The 24523-nt window shown below is 43.2% G+C and overlaps 1 protein-coding gene across 1 annotated transcript; it reads left to right on the top strand.

The window, feature by feature from the left end:
* Positions 1 to 10777: 10777 nt before the first annotated feature.
* elavl3 (ELAV like neuron-specific RNA binding protein 3) lies at positions 10778 to 24020 on the top strand (the record flags this gene model as incomplete). Its single annotated transcript, XM_083676467.1, has 8 exons — positions 10778 to 10809; positions 11302 to 11311; positions 18447 to 18687; positions 18836 to 18939; positions 21718 to 21871; positions 22037 to 22262; positions 22854 to 22892; positions 23672 to 24020. 8 exons carry the CDS (start codon positions 10778 to 10780, stop codon positions 24018 to 24020), a joined length of 1155 nt encoding a protein of 384 aa, XP_083532593.1.
* Positions 24021 to 24523: the final 503 nt, after the last annotated feature.

Raw genomic sequence — 24523 nt, 5'->3', positions numbered from 1 at the left:
GGAGCTGAAAGACAAGATTACAGTGTGGGATAGTCTGTTACTGTCAGTGAATGCAGTATTCTCACCTGACCGGTTTCAGTGCATCACACGATTGACAGTGGCCCATATCCTCAACAGTTTAGGGTTTCAGTATAAGGATATGGTATCAAATTGAGGAAGCTGGCTGAACAGTGAGCGTTTTCATTTCAGGTGGAATTTGGAAACCACCAGACAAAAAAACAACAACAATATGATTAGGGCATATAATGACCGTCCAATTTAGTCCTCTTCAGTTATAACTGTTATAACAATTATGTTATAATTGCCACTTTTGCCTAGATGTGCATATCATTCAGAATATCAGTTATGTCCACGAAGGTATTTGCTGCACCTAGACATTAAAAAAGGATTCTTCGACTGTCCCTATGGAAGAACCTTTTTGGGTTCCATCATGAACCCTTTGTGTAAAGAATTCTGTGGAACCTAAAATGATTCTGCATGAAACTCAGAAGGACTCTTCAAAGTGTTCTCCCTAATGGACAGCCGAAGAAACCTTGGCTCTAGGTCCCTTTTTCTAGTGTAGGCCTTGTGTACAGTTTTGGACAGTGAACAGCAGGTGGCACTTAAACAAGCTATTCAAAATCTGTTACTGAAGTGCAAGTGCAGGCGAGTATAGCAGCATCTAGGTTCCGTGCGCGTCCGAATTCGAATGTCAAAACGACTGCATGATTAGGCTACTCTTTCCTTCTAATCCAATTGATGAAAAAAGAAATCTGCCTTTTGCCAGTGAGCCATTTAATTCGTCATTTAGTTAAATATATTTAATCCTGTTAATGCTGTTTCGAATAGGCCTACGCCTGCCTATCTAGAGTTTGTTTTTGTCAGTGGCGCGCAAAAAGGCAAAAGGCCAATAATTGTGGACTTTCGCTGGATGGAAAGCAGCATTACAAAACTGGCTCACTCAACAGACAACATTCTCCCTGTCAAAACCATTTTCCAGATCCCAAGGTTCAATTACACCTGTGCTTAAATCAAAATACCCCTAGGCTATCTGAAACGATTAGACGCTGCATCCCGTCATTGGTTGGGCGGAATTTTTGCCATATTGATTACACCTTACACCTATGTAATTCTACCCCCTCTACAAGTTAGCATATCGGGGCTAGGAGATGTTGATTAAGCCCTCAGTACTCAATGTTATATATCTTTGGCATTTTGGAACCACACATCTCTGCTCTACATATTCTCTTGTGTTAGCATTTAAGATGAATATGTTTATGTGATGTGTCTTCTCAAACAAATACAGTAAGTTATCACATAGACTACAGCTCAGACAATTAGCACCGTATTAATATTTTTCCCCTCACAATCATGCTCAGAATGGATATTCAAATACTTCCCTTGGAGGTCATCTTTGGATAGTCTATATTCTGTATAAGAAGGCCTACAGGGAATTTCAGTAGAGAAAATAATGCATCTCCCAGTCACCCGTGCACTACCAACTTGGTACCAGCAGAGGGAGATGTTTACCACGCCTCTGGCTCATTGGTCTGGGAGACAGGGCAGGGCCCTTCTCTAATGGCGGGTCTAAGGACTCAAGATTCAGTTTTTCACTAGCTGAATTAATAGTGTTCAAGACTGACTGTAGACTGATCGTAGTATCTCTGATTGTTTTTGTTACCTTTCAGAGATGAACGTACTTTGGTCTGAAATGGGAGGTTGCCTCCTTTCAAATATAATCACATTACGAATAAATTATTGCTTTAATAAGGCACAACAAAGTTCACTATATGGCCCCATATATGCTTGGCTCTGGTTATGTGTTTTCTATTTGGTCCATCTCAGTTTGAGATTAGCAGGTCACATTGTTTGGCAATTATGTATAATTTCATAAGTCTCTCTCTCTATCAAGCTCTCTCTTACTCTCTCTCTCTCTCTCTCTCTCTCTCTCACACCCTGCTTCTGAGCAGTAGGAGAACCGTTTTTTATCGACCCCTCCCAGTTACGAAACACTTGGCAATTTACTGTAAAACCACCACTCCCTTTCTCTCCCTGCCTTCATTCCCTACCCCCATCCCTTTCCATCAGCAAATTATAGCCAAATAGAGCTGCTGCAACCCCGCCCCCACCCGCTCACTCCCTCCGCCCTGTGGTCCTCCAATTCAGCACCCAGGAGAGCTGCTGCAGGTACTCAGCTCTGGGCTGCAAGATGGCTGATGGATGGAATGAATAGGGTTTATGAAAAATGGAGAGAGGGGGACTGAGGAGAAATTGTGTGACAGAATCTGGGCAGTAGCTGAGCAAGGACAGACATCTCTGGGATGTATGTTTATGCATGGAGCCTCTCTCAGATCAGCCACAGTGCTCACAGCAGGGAGGAGTCTGGCCCAGAGACCCTGTTAATGAAGATAAATGAATCTCACTTTTTCTCTCTCCTCTATCTAGGTCCACTGCCACCACGATGCCAAAAGTAATTTCTCTTCCCATGGCTGTCACAAGCTTCAGCAAAACATAAAGAGTATGCTACCTTGGCTTATGAGGAGACATACGGGTGCATCAGGGTTGATGAGGGGTACCATTTTAATGGTTGATGCAATGTTTTTCAATGGTGGTTTGTCTGTCTGAGGGGGTCAAGAGCTATTTTAAAACTAGACAATGTAAATCAAGCTTTTTTTTCCGAGGGTATGTCCGTCGAGAACAAATTCTCTTTTATTAATTGGATATTTAATTGGATATTACATAAAGCATATTTGTTCTTGCACAGAGCACTGCAGTCAACATTGTCATTAATATTCATAGAGATACTGTCCAGATAAATCTTTGAACCTCACCCCCAATACCGGTATTCATATATGACATTTTGTAATGAAATGTAATCTGTCAGTATCACATTTTCAGCGATTGTATGTTTGCAATGACATTGGTATGTCCTTGCATTGTTGTAAAACATACAGCAGTGAGTATACTGTAAGTGCATGGGCAGTACCTACGACTGGTTTATTCTTCCTTCCGCACTTCTCCAGCCTCCCTCCTTTCTCCTTTCCTTTCCTCTCTGTTCGTCGAAGGCTTTAGATTCCTAGACCAGCACTATTGTTTGAGTGCCCCTCCCCCACAACACAGAGTCCCCCCCATCCCTGCTGCATTACCAAAGAACAAAAGAGAGAGTGTCAGACACCACCCACTAGATCTCTTTCACACCACAGCCCCCACCTCAGTTCCAGATGGGGTTGCTTTTTTCAGGGTTTCTCTCAACCCCAAGAGTCCTCCAAAATGGATGTCCCCTCCCCCAAAGCCCACTCCTCAGCTGCCCGTCATCCACCTGCTCGCCCGCCACGCGCCCATGCCCAGAGCACGCCCCCTCTCCTCCCCACCCCGCCAGGGAGTCCCATTAAAATCATTAACCACTTGCTCACTGTGGCCTGGCTCCAGGACATTACCTCAGCAACCATAAAGACTTTTACGATATTAAGTCCTTAGAGGAAAAGGAAGGACAAACCTCCAGAGTAATCTGCATATGAAAGGTCTTACAATTTAGCCACCCAAATAGGAGTAAAACAAATAAATGACATGTTAAAAAAGATAGGCGATAGATGGTCTGTGTGAGGTGCATATAAAACCAGGCAATGACAAAAAGCATGAAAATATTACATCATTTCAAGGATCATCTTGAATACTGATCCTTCAGCTGCTGGACACAGACGATGAAGGAATTACGAGAGCTGACAATGGCGATCAATAATGCTAATGCTAATCTGAGCAGCATCTCCTGGTGTCCTGTATGAGGGGCAGGCAGATGCTCATTTGATTGTGTTGCTTTGAAAGCATCAACACGTTGCATCTTCAGGAGAGTGTTTGCTTTAACCTCCACCCCTGGACCAAGCCATCCCCTCCAGGGATCTAAAGGAGAGGTGTAGGGCTAGGCAGCATCTGCCACCAGACAGCTGTTAGTCCCTTAATGGAATTTGTCTTAATGTTGAAGGCGGTGGGGGAGGGGGGAACAGGGCGTAATCACTGCTGAATCTCTTAAAATCTGCTTAATTACTCTAGAATACAGAAATCTATACCCATAGTGCTCACCCCCTCCCTTTTTATGGCTACACTCACTCAAAAGCAGATTTAGTTTAGAAACCCAAAGACATTCAACAAAATAAACCATGGTACAGTATTTTTCGAATATAATGTATATGCAACATGGAAAATGTTTTGAGCTGTAGTGTATCTGCAGAGTGATGTCGCAGATGGTTTATGGACTATGGCATAGCCAGTCACCAATCTGAGCAGCTACACGTTCTCCTCTGCCTTCATTACATGCATGGATGCATGCAATGCTGTCACACTAACAAAGATTTATGGGCATATTCCATCACAGTTCCACCAGCATGCTCACAGCCCACCCCCAACTGAAGTGTCTCATGTTTGAGGACATGCAGATGTATGAATGTAATGTGTTTATGAATCCCTGTCTGTACAGTCTTAAGATTGTTCTCTGTCCTGGGCAGCAGGAAATGACTAAACCCCCATCACCATTACACCCCCCCCCACCCCCCTCCCTACCCGCCCCCCAATCCTAAGGGTTCAAGCACCCAAATCAATTGAATGAAAGAGAAGTGGGCTGTGGTCCTCCCCCTACATCTGTCAGAGAGGGAGCGAGGGAGGGGTTGCACTCATGGGTCGTACCGGGGAACAATATCTCTCCATCTGTCACAAACCGCTTCATCTCTGATGGGATGAAATATACCTCATAAATACACCTACCTTTATATTATTGCTGTGTATTAGCTTACTGGTGGCCAAGGCTACGCCAATCCCCAAAAGCATAGCCAGCTACTCATATTGCTTAATCCCCTACCAGCTAGTCCTCTCAACTACCCAGCAAGCTGCTCATCATAATGTCACATATTGCGCTTTCAAAAGCAAATACTGAGCAGTCCTGGCGAAGGACATGATTTCAGTTTACAGTCAATGAAAACCATAGTAAGGAAGTACGTAGAGGAAATGTCCCAGAACATAAAATATTAGATTTGAAAGCTTCATGAAAAGCAGAGAGCACAGACTGTACTCAGAGGAAATATTGAAAATGTAATATGCAATCTGTTCATAACCAAAGAGAGCTCTTTCATATTTAAATTCTGCTGCCTTCTGCTTTTGAAGAGCGTGTGGTTGGCTGATTCTTCTAGCTTCCTGAGCTGTCACTTCTTTGTGATGTGCCTTTTGACATTCGCTCCGTCAAATCACACTATCGTAATGGTCAGCGCTCAGTGCATCACACAGAATGACCAACCTAGACCAATTCTAGAAAAATCCCGAACAATTCACCCTGCGGGTCGACAAAACAACAGACACCCCGGTGATTGAATTGACTGTAGGAGCTAGCAGAGTGGGCTGGATGTTAACTGGAGAGAACAGAGCAGAACCCCATATCCCCCATGGGCCATCATGCATCTCTCTCACTAGCAGGTAGCCGCAATCTCAGCCATTCATATTTAATTCCACTGGAGTTTCCGGCCAGACTAATGTGCTATTGATTTCAAGTCTCCTATTACTGAAGCTGGGGAGAACTGAGTGGGGGAGAGGGATGGATGAGAGGGAGTGAGGGCAAGAGATTGAAAGAAGAGAGGGGGAAGTAGGAAGATGGAGAGGGGGAGAAAATAAAGTGGGAGAGCTGAATCGAAGAACTACTATCATATTTCTTCTCAGACAGACAGCCTGTGGTATCTATCTTGGAGTTCTGTCTTCTCTCTCATGAATAATATTTTACATCTAAGTCATGTAACAGACTCCACTGGAAAGTGAAGTGAGAATATTTCAGGTGGTGAAAACAAAACGAGTTGAATCATCATTCAACTTTTATTCAAAGTCACAACTCTTACACAATAGAACAAAAAATCAGGTAAGGCATACAGACACTTTTATGTATTGCATTTTATTCCATGTACAGTTTTGTGCCTTTGTTATTGTTTGTGTGTGACAGGATAGACAGTAAAAGGAGAGCAATGAAATGAGAGAGAGAGAGAAGAAAAGAGAGAGATTGTCTAAGAGCTTTGTGTATTTAAGGTTTTCTCCCTAGATACCAATGCAGACGGGTCGAGATGAAAGATTAATAACCACGTCTCTATATTTAACAAGGTTTAGAGTAAAACATGTTCCTCAGCCAGCAGGGTGGTCCCACCCATCTTCCCCTCCCCCCCCCCCCCCCCCAACACACACACACACACACACACACACACACACACACACACACACACACACACACACACACAATGCAATGACTCATGGTAATGACATGGTAATGGGAGTGCACATTCAGAATTAGTGTATGATTGCATTTACAATACCTAAGTGTACAAATACATGTATATGCACATAGAGGCTACATGATGTACATATAGCCAACATTAACACTGCAACAAGTGAAAAATACACAATCACACATTCACAAATACAGAAGCATGGAAAGCAGAATATAATCAATAAGTAAAAAGATGACAAGAGGCGTCTACTTCAGAGTCTTCCTCCCACCAGCCTGTCTACTCTAATAATAGCCCAGAGACAACACATCGAGACAGAGGGAGGGAACCAGCCAGGGAGAGCACAAGATGAAATGCCAAATAATACATGCAGGGCTGAATTAGGCCAATGGCCATTATCAACAAATGTCCTTTAAAAGAGGGGGTAATTCAATTTTGGATCCATTCCTAAAAGCAGTAACCCCCTCGCTCCTGTTACCATGAGACCACTAGATTAACCAGACCTGAGGCTCCCTGCTCCAGTACTACCCATCCCCCAAACACACACACACACACACACACACACACACACACACACACACACACACACACACACACACACACAAACACACTGATACAAACATGTATCCACAGATAGGCTAACTGCATGCGTTTTAATGATGGTTTGCAATTTAATCAAACAGGAAACTGGATTAGTTAATTTATCCATTAACATAGACACACAAATACTGTATATCAAATAGTCTTATTGCTATCTGACTTATACAAGATGAGGTCATGCTATGTATTTTGATATCATGCGATGTAATACCAAGAAGTGAGTGTGGTATTAACTTACTATAAGCAACAGCTTCATCGATTCAAACATCTGGTTCTTGATGTCATAGCGATTGTTATATTGAAGCTCTCTTGCAGTCAAAATTACAATAACACTTTCTATAAGGCACACACATACAGTATATAAGTACTATATGTAATTATATGAATGTATGATGCCTTCTAATGTCTTCATGATATATCATATATCTGTCTATAATATTGTTTTGTTTAACTGACGGAAATTGGCTGATAATATCTCAGGATTATTGTGAGGTGATATGAGACATCACAATGCAGTCCTACATCCTTATAACAAACCACAATTTATAACTTACAATGCATTATCTCATGAACACATCACAACTCTATGCTCTGAGTAAAGTGTTACCAAACATAGATTATGAACCGGGATGTGGTAAGAGAACAGTGCTATAAGCTGTATAGGTTTACATTACAAAATGGTTATGTATTATAAAGACACTACAATGTTTTATACAAACACACTGCAATTATCGCTATGCATTTTTCATGGCACTTTTTGCTTTGTGTTTTTTTATATTTAAAAGTTAACATGAGTGTGCTGATGCACTGTAGTGCCTTTTATTGCAATTATATGTATGGAGGGTCACTGTGCAAGGCTGATATGAGTGTGGTGTGGTTATCAAAATTAATATGGCCATCATTTAGTCACAAGTACATATTTTCAATTAATCTTAACACTGCCATATCTAATTCTCAAATTATTTGGGTCCCATAATTGAATCTGAATATATTCTGTTGAGTGCCTCATTGATTGGACATACCTGACATAAGGACACGTGTCCAGCTAATTGAAATAGCTTGAGTCACATGAAATGTTAAATCTTGATATGTACTGGCTACTAGTCAAATCAGTGGCTGGTTATCATACAAATATATTCTCAATAATAATATGATAATAATGAACTATTGAACTGATATTGTATCTCATAAACCACCATCCTTTATTTTTATTTTTTTTACCATTCAACAAAGAAATACATATTTTGTATACCTACAGAGAATGTGTTGACTATTGTGTATTTCAAAATCTGTGGGCTATCTGTGGATATTCAACATATGCAGCTCTGAATATAAATGGCTCCTGCTGCCACCAAATAACATTCCATAAAGTGTCATCGGAGTGGAGACAAAAAATCACTACACTGAACAACAACAATAGAATGCCTGAGGGCTCCTTGAGAATCAGAACCAATGCAACAGGGCTCCTAATCACCTTTACTGCAAGGGCCCCTAAATATAAGAAAATAATCAGTAGAATAACAAAAAGGTTTTTAAGCAACAGCGATGCTTGATCCTTTAATTCAGAAATGTACAATAGGTGCTTCAGATGCCCTCTTACCCACTGGGTGATTCAGCTGCCCTGCTGCCAACCAGGGCTCTAATGAGGGGCTGCAATTAAGCCTGTTTATTCACACTAAGTGAACTGCAAGTGCGTGGGGCTGCAGTCAGCGAACAGACCTGGGTGCCTTTGTGTCATAAGAGCTGCTTTTATTCAGCAAACAAAGCAGAAAACAACACAAGCACCTAATGGCTAAATCTCCATCTCTCCCTATCCATCTCTCTCTTTCTCTCTCTCTCTCTCTCTCTCTCTCTCTCTCTCTCTCTCTTTCTCTTTCTCTCTCTCACTCACTCACACACACACCACACCCACCCACACCCACCCACACAGAGACAGACAGACAGTCAGACACTCACTCACACACACTCTCACTTAAGCTCACACAAATGCATACAGGCTCAGTATAGTCACTCCTTGACAGAACAGTGGGGGCGGGGTTAAGACAGACTGACAGCGGGGCCCCATCTCGATCCTCTTATTAACGCTTAACGAGTGCTTTCCTCATGCAATATTCATCTCTGCTAATATCATCCAAGCTCCAAGCTGAGCTGGCTACTTATGTAAGGCAATTATGTAAAATATCAGACAGGGCCCACATTCAGAAACTGACTGGGGGAGAGCTGCAGGACAAGGACAGAGAGGAAGAGAGGTAGACAGGAAGAGAGAGGGATGAAGAGAGTGGGAGAAATAGAGAGGGAGGGAGGGAGAGGAAAAAGAGCAGAAGCTACGATACAATTATGTGAAGAATTAGCATCTATTTCAACCCAGTGGAGCAGCTAAGATCAGCCTGGAGCAGCCAGCTTTACCCTAGAGTAGTTCTGTTCACCCCGTAACCGACTTCACGTTTAACCTGTAACCCAGAGATATGTCCTACAGCTGGCACTAAAACTGTTGTTCACATACACACCCCAAATTGTAACCTGCTTTGTTGGCGCTGCTTCTCATACTCCCCCGCCATATTTGTTTACATCTGCATACAAATGTGAGGGTATTGAAACCCAAATAAAATACATGTTTTTAATGTCTTTGTGGATTGATTCTGTGCTCCAAAAATACATTTGTGCAAGAATAGACTCGGAAGCACAGACTTAATGCAGCTGCCTGATACCTGAGCAGTCAGTGTCAACAATCAGAATCACCCCTCCCCCCTTTTCCCCATCATTTCTTAAAGGCGGAGACATCTAAGGACTTCTCAAGGTCAGCCAGGGGAAGGAAGGCAGGAAAAAAACATTGTTGTTATGGGAGGACTCACATCAGCACCACTAGCACAGACAGAACCCCCCACACACATAAGCACATACTATATAATTGTATACATACAAAATACACACATTATTTCCTCTTCGCATGAAAAACAACAACCCCCTACACACATGCACAAACACACATACACACACTCGCACGCACACACCCTTGGGTCAAGGCCCTATGGGGGTCTGTGCAGAAATAGGTCATTTGTCACACATGATGTCCCAGGGCAGGGGATGCATTATAGATGAGACCAAACAGCCTGTCTCAGCGAGCACTCACCACACGGCCACAGAGGAGGGGGGAGCAGTAGGAGATGGGGAGAGGGGATGACGCTCCTCACAAGGAGGATGTCTGAGCAACATGGAGTACTACGCAATCACTGCCATGGCTATGTTGTGTTTTCCTGTAGGGCATTCAAATCATGCCTATCTTCAACATAACTGACGCTGTCTTTGAAATACAGTAAACATTGAGTATAAACACAAATCAATTCAACAGCCACATCTAAATACCCCTCCCCTTCCTGCACCTGACTCAGTAGTCAGCCATCTGCCCTGCACATGAGCAGTACAGAGAAACATGAAACCAATGGGATGGTGAGGGAATCATCCATTCATATCATTAGTCTGCTTTGCTGATTTCATACTTTGTTATTAGCCCCCTATATTCCTCCATGTTCTTTTTTCAGCCATTTTTTGTTTGTTTACACTGTGATTGACTACCTCAATTGTACACTCAACGTGCTAGAGTACACACACAGCCTTTTTTCCTCGCAAGGACAAAGACCAAACAGTGATTTTGGACAGAAAAGCTTTAACCAACAGAAAGGGGAGTCTGGAGAATGGAGAAAGGCTATGTAGAGGGAGAGAGAGAGAGAGAAAGTGGGGAATGAGAGAGAGAAGGCTGTTGTCTTCTGCTGCACCCATCTGTTCTGATAGTGCAGGTGGAGCTCTATTCACTCAGCTCTGCATGTGTGTGTGTGTGTGGAGGGGGGGCAGGAAGAAAGGAAGGGCAGAGAGAAGGAGGGAGTGGAGAGATGGAGGGGGGGTGGAGGATTGGGGGGGGGGGGGGCTCTTGGTGCTCTCTCCTGAAGGGGATAATGGGAGAGGAGCGCATTGCAATGGCTGCCATGTAGTACCCTCCCTGCACAATTAGCCAATCAGCAGCGCGCTCTGCCAGCCAGAAGGACGCATAAAAGAAGAACATTGCAGCAGAGGCACAGAAGGAGACTGCGAGAGGAGCTGGGAATTACACACAAAAACAGCAGAACCAGAACACCCTCCCCTGGACACACCCTGCTGGGGATCACTGCTTCTCTTTTTTCTGAACCATCGCCCACGCCACTTGGAGAGAAAGCTCTCCCTCATCATCATCCTGAAGAAAACCCCTTTCTCCTCATTTTCACCCTACAGAGGACACCTACAATCTCAAAGGGCTGAGATTCCCTGGAGAAGATTGTCTTTTTTCCTTTTTTCTTTTTTTTTCTTTTCATTTGGACAAAGCCATTCTACACCAAAACATAAAGGCCATATAACACAGAGGCCACTGAACAAACACTAACTCAATCCACGGCTTCAAGACCTGCGAAACGAAGGACCTAGATCACTCTCATTGTACGTCAAGAATGGTTACTGTACGTATGCCTCTTTTTCTCTTCTATTTGCAAGGATGATGTTGTAGCAGCATGCATACATTTGAGCCCCAAAAGCTCATTCCCTTTGTTTTCCAATTGCTTTTCTGTCATACACTCACATACATACATTCACATACATATCATACATATACAGTGTTTGCATATGCATCATATATCTCTATTATAGCCTATCTCTATCACGTTACAAGAATACAGATGAAATGCAATACAAACAATATTGTAAGGATTAGTGGCCTATACAGAGCATAATCCTCTCTCCTCTATGTGATAGTGTAGTATCATGACAAGATTAACGATCGATCCTTGTAATTAGTAATGTCATACTGAACGATGCGCCACGGCTGCGCTACATCTATGTCTGTATCTTCGACGCTTGTGAGCCAAATGCTATCTGCTGCCATTTTACAGAGCATCATTTTTGTGAATACCAAGTAGCCTACGTGGAAGTCATTCAATGTCTCGGTTTTTGTATATATGTGATCACGCTCATGACAATGATGCAGAGAAGTGAAGGTTACGGAATTCCGCAGGAATAAAGGGAAGTGCTGAAAAGGCAGAAGGGCGTAGGGGGCAGAGGCTGCTGAGGCCGCATGCTGCTGAGCGATATAGTGGGGGAGGACTGCCTTTCTCTGCCTGGCGCAGCACAAGGATGCTCGAGACGGATTTCTGAGACAAAACATGATGCCTCGGAGGCTGAGGGCCCATCGAGAGCAAGGCAAAGAAAAAGGGTCGAGTCACTCAGGGAGGGGGAGGGGGAGGAGAGAGATTACGCATCCATTGGTTTGGATTGAATCAGGCAAGTCAAAATTCCTAAGGGTTCTCGTTGCGATGCAACCGAGTACATGGGCTGGAAATTTCAGAGGCCGCGATAATAGGGATGCAGAATGGCATGTATTTTACCAGCACATTTTCATCCACCCATCAACTCATCTTTGTAAAAGCTGCCTCTATTTGAAGCACGCCTGTTTGACAAAGGGCAGAAAAGCTGTAATAAATTAGGTTTGATCATTGCCGACGGCGGAATTGGGCGTGTCTCTGCTAGACTCGAGCACATAATGATGGCACGCGCTGGCGATTGGTCTCAAAGCCTTCATCTCAACAAACATCCTTCACATCCCTCTTGTCTTGAATGTGCCTGTTCTGTAATTCTACACCTGTCAGCATGTGGAATGATTTACCGATGTAGCCCTACAGCTAATTACTGAAGAAAACTAGCGAGCTGAATAAAATAGGGCTAGATTGGCCAAATATCACAACCCAAATCATGTTGCAATATTATATAGCCTCTTATAACTATAAGCCCAGGTTAGAACATGCAACTTCTTTATTCAATATAGGCTGGTTTTTTTTAATATAGGCCTGCATATAATGTAGAACCACATTTTCCATCTCATACGTGACTTGTAGGCCTACAGGCCTAGCCTATGAGATAGTATCCTAGTGTTTTTGTAGTATGAAAATGTCCAAAAGTGAATACGGCCATCATTCCTGTGCCTGGAGGAACTGGGGTTATTCTTCAATGTTCATATTATTTTAATAATAACGTAGGACCTAGGTTATTATGTTTATATATATATTTATGTATTTGATAACTTAGGGTATAGGCCTACTGATATGGCCTACGTGCAGTTGATAACCTGTAGCCTTCATGTTTTCTGTTATTGAGCAATATCTATTTTTGCCTTTAGAGCTCAGATAGCAGGCCTAGTCAGCGTCCTGCACGTATAGCTCCCCACCACATGTTCCGCAGTCCTCCGTGAGCATGCCTGTACCGCAGTGCCAAGCAAATAAAACCGTTGAGTCAGATAACCTTCCCGAGGCGCTTACACAATTCAAGGACAAGGACAACAGGCCACCAAGTGTAAACGAACCTAAACATATATATCTGATGTTAAGGTGGATTATATTATAGTAATATGCATGATAATCAGAACAATTTTGGCATAGTTGCTACTCTGAAAATCATTGCATTTGGATCATGGCGTATGGGCCAATATCAGGTGGTTTAGTTGTAAAAGCACGTTTTCTTCGACTAGGCTGTAGGCTGTAGTGAAATCATATATATGCACACATACGAATAAAAGACCCCAACTGCCACGACATTACATAAGCAATATAGGACTGCTACTGTAGCATACTCAGAATTTAATTAATTTATTAGAAATTAATTGAACTAATTGACAGCCATGGTCGCGGAAATAATAAGGCAAAAGATTAGGGAGGGCAAAGATACACATTTTCTTTCAAGGCCTCACCCCCCCAATTTGGGATATTGTTGGTCTTATTATTATTATTATTAGTAGTAGTAGTAGTAGTAGTAGTATTAATAATAGTAATATGTGTATTATTATGTGTATTATTATTATTATTAGGCCTATTATTATTATTGGCATTATCTACTGATTTACAAGAGGGAAATAGTGCTGGCAATTGTAACGTTCATTGTTCCCGGAGCGTCCTGCAGCCTCTGGCCACGACACAAAGCGCTACTGTTTACATTAATATTCATAGTGCTGCCATAGTCTCTGCGCGCGAGAAGAGGAGGAACGGGTGGCTCTTTTGTTTGGTTGTTTCAATACGTTTATTCAGCAAAAAGGCGCTCGGGTTTATGAATGCCTACAGAGCGCACATGTCTTGTTTTCATTAGCAAGGGGTAGGGGGTAAATAAATGAAATAAATAAATCGAACGAGGTTAGGACAAAACATTTGCTGCAATATAAAGTCGAAGATTATTGTATATTAATGTCAAAAAGCGAATTTCAAACATTTTGCAATAACAAAACGGCTCGATGATTTGGACAATGCATTTCTGGCCTCAAACGAAATCGCCTGAAAGCCACTCCCTAGTTCAGCACTCTGGATAGCGCCCATAGTTTCAACGAGGGCGTCCAGACAGATTTTCTCTCCTCACTTTCTAACGTGGCGTATGTCTATTGCCTGCCTGAATTTGAATACCTTAATAAATGTAAAATTAAAAAATAAATAAATCTATTTTCCATAATCGAATAGATCTAAAGAAAACACGATATTGCGGTAAGCTGCCAGTGATTTAAAGCCAGTGCTAGTGCACACGTAGGTTGGAAGTGTGACTCCTGTTGTCCTGTTGTTCTACAGCTGCCACCATGATCCCTTAAGCTGCAGAGAGAGTGTAGCTAATGCCTTTTGTTTAGGATAATCCTGTAATCTGTGTTATTTAGAAGGCCCATTAAAACTCGAGCCTAGAATTCAGATTTGATTCAGGCCTTATATAAAAATGCATTGATATATTTTAGAATCAAGGAAGGGAAAGACAAAGAAAGCCTGGAAAATTGAGACGATTTCTTGAGCTATGATCTAAACCTCAATTTTGAATCCCCTGACTTTTTTGGGTTCAGTGAAATGTATCACATATAGTTCACACATGTATGTTTATTTAGAAATGACAGAAAACGTCATGAGGGGCCACACCTTATTTTCGAATTGATGAATGAATGTTCTCATTTCCCTGTCTTCCCATATGTTTATTTTGATGCATTGTGGTACAATCTAGCCTATAGATCAATTAATGTAATAGAGAACTCTAACATGATATGAAAACCCTATTTACTTGACTTGGCCCACTCAATTATGTCTGTCTCTGTCCCACAAAGCCCACAATTACAAACATTTTTAAATTATTTTTTCTTATTATGTTATTGCTAACAGGAAATACCCAACCAGTGGTGGTGGCCATTTCCCCCCTTTATTTCTCACTTCATCTCACTCAGAGATAGAGGTTATTTTCCACGACTCTCTCCTTGTCCAGTGTGACATAATTCATGGCGGTCAACAGTGGAGTCACTAACAGGAAGCGTTCACAACAGTAATGTAGTTCCAAGCTCTATGGTGAGATCATCACAGGCCTCCTGACCTCCCATCCTTAGTACAGAGATTTTGTCATCGTGTTTGTCATCATCATTAAGTGGATCAACATACTACATATGACAGTTTGTCTGCTGTTTTTTTCTTTTTTTTTTTTACAATAGAGGAACCGGGTAGTGTTCATGGATAAGGGACACGGATCTAAAGTAGATTACATTGTCTACGTTTTCATTTTAGTCATGCAGTGGTTTTCTGTTTTGTAAGTGTTGGTGGTCTGTGTGCTCAGCAGAGGAGGCAGGGCTCTTGTTTGCGTGCAAGTCTGGGGTAGGCAATGCTGATGCAGTACATTAAATATTGAGTGACATCTCTCAGGTCCCAGAAATAGAAAAGGTACAGGCCAGGACAAGAAGGGCTGGCCCAAAAGCAGAAATCTGACAGAGTTTTGGGTTGCTCTGCTGCGTTGATGTGTTACCTTTTTGTTGTCTTTTTCATATATCGATTCAGTACTTTTTTGGTTACTAAGAGAATATTAATAAACAGAATTAGCCCATATACCCCACTACAGACGATGATTGCCTTTATCTAATGCCAGTTGAGTCGCTGCCTGCCTCCTTGCCATATAGTTGGATAATTGTGAGTCTTTGTGGATATTTGCGAAATGTTTCTCTTTGTAAAAAAGCTCTCATGTTCTGATGAAGTTCAGACTCTTTCTGTTTATAGCACATGAATGCAATCCATTTGACAACCTCTTCTATTTTTGCCTGGAAATCTCTGGGCAGTTTTTAGATGTTGCTTGTGTCAGCCAGTCTCTGTGGCCAGCGTGCAGTCACTGAGCTTGTGAATTATATAACTTTATACACGTGTCACTGTGGATGCGTGGTCTGCCAGAGTGAGGGTTTTTTCAGTTGGCGAATCAAATTTGCTCTGATTCAGTGTTTTTGTGCAAAGAGTAATGTTTTTTTTTTGTCAGTTCGGGGAAATATTTCGAAAATATTCATATTTCTTTCAGTTTTAGACATCACATTTCCACTGTAGATTTTGCGTGGTGACTCAGAGATATTTTATTGGTCTATTCGTACAGTAACTTTGTGCACTATTTGTCATTTTCCATTTTAGTTATGAATTCCCATTTTATCTGTTAATTTATGGCACAGAGAGAGACTTTTCTCTGTTTTCTCTTCTTGCACAGTCTGCAGATTAGTAGACATTACTGCTCTAAACCAAAGGACCCATAATATTTGTATGATGGATGGCAAGTCTACTTGCAGCATCCTTCTTGTGCTTAGATATGTGTTTTCAGTGTTTTATTTTTAGGCTGTCATAATTCCCTCTGTCTTCCTCTTCCTCTCTGATCTTCTCCCCCTGTCAATGTCAATTTGACTTCAAGATACCCTCTGCTTCTGCAAAGCCATATCATATTAATACATGGAGAAAAACAATATCTGCCCAACAGAGATAGATTTTTCTCTCTGTCTACCACTCATGCACACACACGCGCACACACACACACACACACACACACACACACACACACACACACACACACACACACACACACACACACACACACACACACACACACACACTGCTAAAAGTCAAGCCAGCCAGCCAGCCAGCCAGCCAGCCATTAGCAACACTCTTTCGAGCCGCTGTTACCTGGGCAACCTGCTTAGAGGTAATGCTCAAGGCAAGAAAACGAAGAGAGAGAAAAGGCTGGATAGATAGAATCTTGAGCATGTTGGGGGGGGGGCGGTTGTGAACACTCAGAGCTACACTAGGGCTCAGAGAATATCATCAAAGCGAGGCATGCTTTTAGTGTAATACGTTCACCAAGGGAGAGGACAGTCCTACTCAGTCTGCTACATTAAGTTGGATGGATAACATCAGAAGGAAATTCAGTGCATCCTGAATTTTAAAAAAGCAATGGGAAAAATAAACACACTCAAATAACAACCTACAAATGAACTTCTTGACAAAACGTAGAATAACACCATTCATTATTTGTATTTTTTTTTATGGAGGACATTCAACATGTGTCAATGGATGGCCTACGCTTTATTAAGCAGTCAAAGCCCTACGTCAGAAAGTCATTCTACTAGAATAATTCTTGAGGTTTCGTTAATTAAGAGCCTAAGATGTTCTGCACTACACTGGGAGACCCCAGGAGCTTTGGAGGGGAGCCTGCTCAGTTAGCCCTGTAACACACATCACACCCACCAGTCAGAGACCTGTCATTCCAGCTAGACTTAAAGATAACTGCTTGTAAAATAGAAATTACTTCAACCTCATTTCCTAGATACTGTATATCAAGAAACAAAAGAGACTCAAACTCAACACGCACATTAGGTTGTAAGGCCAGTCATGCACATAGGAGAGCATTAGCTTGTTTACATTTGTCAGAGGATGGATTTTAACTCTAGATAGAGAAGATTAGAGGAGCGACAGAAACGAAGAGATGGAGAGGAAGAGATAGGGAGGAAAAAGAGAGACACAGCAGGAAGTTTCGTTTCTGACCTGCACACAGCTGTTCCATGAGAATCCCCTGTGGGTCAAATTAAGCAACACGGTGTACTACCGAGCAACACAGAAGAAACAAACACACCTCCAGTGTGCACAAATACACACTCATTCCACTCACACAAACAAGTTACAAACAAGCACATACAAAATGTCCTCTCACTAACTCCCCGAATTTATTCTTGTTTTTTTGTTTGTCGTTTCAAACTTCCACTCTCATCCATCGCACAACATCCCTCAATGATGTTAGGACTGAGCACATTTGACGATGTCACTTTCACTCTTGTCTGTCATCTCACCCCCCTCACCCCACCCCCACAACCACCCGCACCCCCACCCACACCACCACCATCCCCACCACCACTATCATCACTTAGAAGCTTGGCTGTGTAATGATGTAATGGTGTTTGACCCTGGATGGAAACTGGGGGAGGGGGGGGAGGGGAACGATAAAAAAGGATGGTGACATCTGCAGAGCCAGAGGCAGAGAGCGAGGGAGGAGGAGAGAGGGGGGTGAAACAGTGAAGGGGAGAGGGTCTGTGTGTATGACAAATCAGTCCTCCCATCCCACTCCCCCTCAGCAATCCTGAAGTCTGACCTCTCCCCTGACAATGAAAGAGAGGAGTCTATGACTATATATATATATATATATATATATATATAGTAATATCACCACACTATTGTGTGTCGCTGTGGCTGTGTATCTGTATTTGTATTTGTGTGTGGACATGGGGTCTAATAACTCCCTATTCCTCAGCAGATAATCAGCACCATGGAAACTCAGGTGTCCAATGGTCCAAGCGGAACCAGCCTGCCTAACGGCCCAGTCATTAGCCCCAACGGTCCCACAGACGACAGCAAGACCAACCTGATCGTCAACTACCTGCCTCAGAACATGACCCAGGAGGAGTTCAAGAGTCTATTCGGTAGCATCGGCGAGATTGAGTCCTGCAAGCTTGTCCGAGACAAGATAACAGGTACCCATGACCTTCACATAGGTAATGAACACACACACTATGTTCTGAGATTACATCTGTAATGAATGTAGTTGTAGGATAAACCAAACAATCACATATAATACAACATAGGTGAAGTCATCACCAGTGTTTGTTGAGGATCAATGTTGATATCCATCCTCGTCTGTAGGTCAGAGCTTGGGCTATGGATTTGTAAACTACGTGGATCCCAATGATGCAGACAAGGCCATCAACACACTCAACGGTCTCAAACTGCAGACTAAAACAATCAAGGTAAGAGGACCTCTCCTTTCTGCCCTTTCTGCCCTCCTCCACATGCTGCTTCAACACACTGCGGAAGATGAGAAGAAAAGCAAGGGGAAAAATTGAAAGGGAGCGAGAACGAGGCAGAGACAGACGTGACAGAGGGAGAGGCGGAAAACAGGGAGGGGGAGGCAGAGGGGAGTGGTTGCTGGAACAAAGGAAGTGAGAAGAAAAGAGAGGGGGAGAGGAGGAGAGAGTGGAGGTCAGAAAGCAAGGGGCTGGCAGCATGCAGAGGTGATTGTGATGGAAATGCAATTAGGAAGGCCCACTGAGGGGCATGGGGGTCAGTCCAGGCTACCCCATCTGCCTGCAATCTGGGGTAATTAGGGGGCTTCTTTGTCCTGAATTCGGATGGGGGGTCAGATTAAACACTCCTGCCTCCCCTCCCCCACCTGATCAAAGTAGATCAAAGATTGGGACAAAGTGCAGGCTTAGGAAATCAGACCTCTGAAAGACCACGCCAGGAGACACAGCATCAGCTGTCGAAGGGTGTGGAAGTTATTGGTGTAAACATAATCTTCTTAATGCCTATCAGTACAATGCAGTATGTTTTTCTTCCACAAGATTAGGCTCCCGTACAAATATATATACATTTAGGGGTCACATTATACACTATTCCTTTAGCTACTGATATCATGTTTTATGCTGGATTAACATAAATGACACTGAATTATTATTTATATAGTTGATATTATAGTTGTTGATTGAATTGGTGGGTGTTTTTATTGTTACATTGGTTCTGTTTACTACCAGTTATGAAGGTTATGATGTTTGTTTTTTGTTTTTTATGTATTATACTCCAAATTAATACCATACATCTAAACACTATGGTAAAGTATATGTCATATTTTTCCATGAAAGCATTGTGAGATAGAGACGGAGGGAGGGATGGAAGGAGGGGGGTAGGGGGTATCTTGGGGAGCAGAATGCCAATGACAGGATTAGAGGCCATATGGGCTGCAGGCACCATCTGTACTGTGGGAGAGACAGGGAGAGGGTTAATTATAGGGCAGCCCCTGCTCCCCGAATGCAGCAACTCCCCCCCCCCCCCCCCATATCCCCCAATCACTGCACCACAGAACCCTCCCACTCACACACCGTCAATATACACTATACACACACTGTGGTGCCAAACAGTGCACTCTGGAACATGAGTACAACCTTATTCCCTCAATAATTCAAATATGTTTCAATATATATTCAATATGTCTCTTACAGTAATGCACATCCTATCCACATCATAATGCCTTCATATCCTCTTGTTCACTTATTTCAATTGTCATTTATATCTAAAACACAAAAACACAATAGTCATTCAACTTTTCCCCGCCCAGGTCAAATCTCTGTGAGAGTGTGTTTGTAAGGAGAGTGAGTGTGTTTATGAGTTGTCCAGGATGCTCCATGTCTTGTGATCTATTTACATTGTTTGCTGGTTGCCAGTGGAGCTGTACTCTCTGGAGGACAGAGACAAAGGAAGGAGGCTGGAGAGGGAGGGGAAATCAGCCTATCTCCATCAACACCCGCACTCTCTCCCTCCATCACACACAAACACACCACTCACAACAATGCACTCTCACTCTCACTCTCACTATCTATCATCCACTCTAACTTGCTCTCATACACAACTACACATGAATATACATGCACTTTTATAATCAATCATTTAGAATAATTTACAGAATACTAATGGATAATGCGCACAGCAGTAGGCACTGGCAATAAGTTGCAAAGGATACAAACTAGTAGTTTATTATTTTTTTCTCATTAGTTGATGAATCTACCGATTCATCGAGGGTGTGGATTAAGAAAATCTGGCCCTTATTTCTCTGCTTTTAGCAAATTCAGCATCATGTATGTTACAAGTAGCCTATCAACAGGAATGCATAAACATTATAACAGAGACTCTGCAGGTGCTAATGACCCCTCACCCAGCGCCTAGGGGTGAGCAAGACAATTACATCACATACTTACTGTGGTATGTGATGTATTAATCAGTGATTTAAATTAATCAGTTTTAAACTGATTTATTTGTAAATTAAATGAATTGTCTACTAAAGCATTAGTTGATTAACTGGTCAGATTAACGGAATATACTGAATATACCGAATGTAATATACAGCCCGAATACAAACAAAAACACAGTCACACACTATTCATGACAATTACATGTCTAGAGACTAATATGAGACTAAAGAGACTAATATGCATTGGTATACAGTAACACAATATGCATGCATTGGCTATCAATGGATGTCAACATCCAGTAGAATCAATCTCCTAGGAACATAGAAAGGCATAGCTGGAGCTCCTAATACGGATTTCCCCATTTCTGCCAAAATAGTGAATTTGGCGTCAGCAGTATGGGTGAGACTGTGTCTGTCATATTATGCATGGATGAGAGTGTGTGTGTGTGTGTGTGTGTGTGTGTGTGTGTGTGTGTGTGTGTGTGTGTGTGTGTGTGTGTGTGTGTGTGTGTGTGTGTGTGTGTGTGTGTGTGTGTGTGTGTGTGTGTTTGCTCAAAGAGAATGATAAAGACTGCTGTGGTTTCCGATGGCCTCGAGGGGAGACAGAGAGGGGGTGGGAGGACCGGTAAGATGAGAGTACAGTTGTGGGAGGCTGCAAAGGACAGGGTTGCTGAGAAACTGAATATGTTTTTTTTTACGGGCACCTAAGATATTACAATTATACATGAATGTGTGAATATCAGTGTTTGCTAAGTATTTTCTTTGTTATGTTTCTGTGCTGTAGGTATCATACGCCCGCCCGAGCTCAGCCTCCATCCGTGATGCCAACCTGTATGTGAGTGGCCTTCCTAAGACCATGAGCCAGAAGGACATGGAACAGCTGTTCTCCCAGTATGGCCGCATCATCACATCCCGCATCCTAGTGGACCAGGTCACAGGTACAGCCTTAACTCACTCCTACTGTTCCTCCACCCCCCCATCAAACAAACCCTAACCGTGCCAATCTCACTGGACAACCTTATGGCAGGAAGGGGTATTAGCATGTGACTCGCTCCCCCTGCTCCTCAGGTGCTAACATTACCCTGCTTTCTGACCCGGAGCAGGTGTATCGCGAGGAGTGGGCTTCATCCGGTTTGACAAGCGAAACGAGGCAGAGGAGGCTATCAAAGGCCTGAACGGGCAGAAGCCCTTGGGCGCCGCCGAGCCTATCACCGTCAAGTTTGCCAACAACCCCAGCCAGAAGACGGGCCAGGCCCTCCTCACCCAGCTGTACCAGACTGCCGCCCGCCGCTACACTGGCCCCCTGCACCACCAGACCCAACGATTCAGGTATTGCCCTCCTACTTGTCCCTGCCCCACCCAAACCCTGCTCATCCCAGATCTCACCTGGAATGAGCTCTACGGCGCTCATCCTCTCTCTTCCTCTCTTTCTCTCTCTCTTTGACTTTCTTTTAAACTGCAGCATCATCCCCCCATTTGGAAAGGGACCAGATCCAAATAACAGCTCAAAACCAATGTAAGAGACCCCAATTTTCAAAGCACAATCAAAGTAAAGAGCCCCGAACAAGTCTCAGCTTAACAAGATAATGAAATAAGATTCAAATTAGTCAGTGTACCCTCATACACACACACACACACACACACACACACACACACACACACACACACAATCACACATTCATAAATATACACACACATTTATCTGCACACACCTTATTTGCCAACTGCGTTGTTGTGGTTGGCTAGCTAGGCCGTAGCTCTGTGATTGGTTGCTGTTCGGGACTATAAGCTCCACTGCAGTGAAGGGCGCCCTCTGGAGGCCAGCTGGTGGAGGAGCTGCATGTTAAATGAAAGCCCTTCCACCTCTCAGATCTCACAACTAACGTCTCCACCCCCTTCATTTTCCCTCTTGCGTTGCAGACTCGACAATTTACTAAACGCCAGCTACGGAGTCAAGAGGTAAATGCCAAAGGTGTACTTTCAAAAGCATCCATGCCTAAACAACCTCAAACAAAGTGCCCGGAATACCACCTGCTGACCTGCCCTTGAAATTAGAGATAATAGTCTTAATTCCCAGTACACACTGCCCATTTAACAGCGTTATGTAACCCGCCCAGACAATAAACGACCATCAGCAAATATGCTAAGCAGTGTTTGAGCTTATAACAGCAGGGTATTCTGGCATGGCTTTGTTTAACCTTTTTGTTCTTTTCTTTTGATTAATGGAACTGATTTGTATGTATTTATTTATGAACTAACATTATCAGTTTCGGTTGCTTTAATGTCCCTTTTTTCCACCAGCATGGACATACCAGATTCCGTTTGCGTCTCTTCTGTTTGCTCTAATTTTCCTATGATTTTTTTTCTGATTTGCTTTCATCCCTCTCTAGGTTTCTGTGTTTTGTTCAATATTGTGATTTCTGTTGAACATTGTGATTTCGGTGTCCAATTTTTGCAGAGGCTTTGGTCACCAGAGAATATGACTAAAATATGCAGAGAGTGTGGGTGTCTGTGTGTCAGAGCACACAGTGTTGTTTCGTGTGAAAACAGGTAGTTTGGAGCCACTGTGGTGCCCACACATATATTTATCTACTTACGGCAGTTTGGATGGAGATTGGGTCCCCAGACTCCATACCTGACTACAAAGCTTCAGCAGTTATCACAGCTACAGTACATGCCCATGAGAGACAGTACAGTACTGAATGCTGTGTGGAACTTCAGAATGACACCCATCGTAGTTCTCCCTCTCTCCTACCCAGGTTCTCGCCCATCACCATCGACAGCATGACCAGCCTGGCAGGGGTCAACCTCACCGGGCCCACCGGTGCCGGCTGGTGCATCTTCGTCTACAACCTGTCTCCTGAAGCTGACGAGAGCGTCCTGTGGCAGCTGTTCGGGCCATTCGGTGCCGTCACTAACGTCAAGGTCATCCGTGACTTCACCACCAACAAATGTAAGGGCTTCGGCTTTGTCACCATGACCAACTACGATGAGGCAGCCATGGCCATCGCTAGCCTGAATGGCTACCGCTTGGGCGACCGCGTGCTGCAGGTCTCCTTCAAGACCAGCAAGCAGCACAAGGCCTGAGAGAGGGGCCGCTCACGCCAGCTCCTTCAGCCTACAGGGCTAGCCACAGAGCTCCCTGTACCATCACTCTACATGGGCCTGGACTGAGTCTCTCTCTGACACACACACATACACACACACACACACACACACACACGCGCACGCACGCACGCACGCACACACACACACACACACACACACACACACACACACACACACAGACACACACACCTACACACACACTTTCAAGCATATCCATAAAAACAAACACATGCAAAGTCAGAGTTTCAAACAAATACACTAGTAGAGTTTTTCTTTTCTCTTTACACAACATGCTAGTCCTTCCCTACATTTGCCTGGATTGAATTAGTAGGGGTGCATAGTTGGTCTGTGGGGGTGGTGGAGAGAGGTGTCTATGAGGGAGACAGTCTAACGAATGTGACAGAGAATGTGTGCTGAGTGCTTTGATTGAATTCAGGCAAATAATGACAACTGCTGAACAAAATGATCAAAAAATCGAAATG

This window comes from Argentina silus (genome assembly GCF_951799395.1).
Source record: "Argentina silus genome assembly, chromosome: 9".
Lineage (NCBI taxonomy): Eukaryota > Metazoa > Chordata > Actinopteri > Argentiniformes > Argentinidae > Argentina > Argentina silus.
The sequence above is the reverse complement of the archived record's forward strand: the minus strand, read 5'-3'. Positions and strand labels throughout refer to the sequence as shown.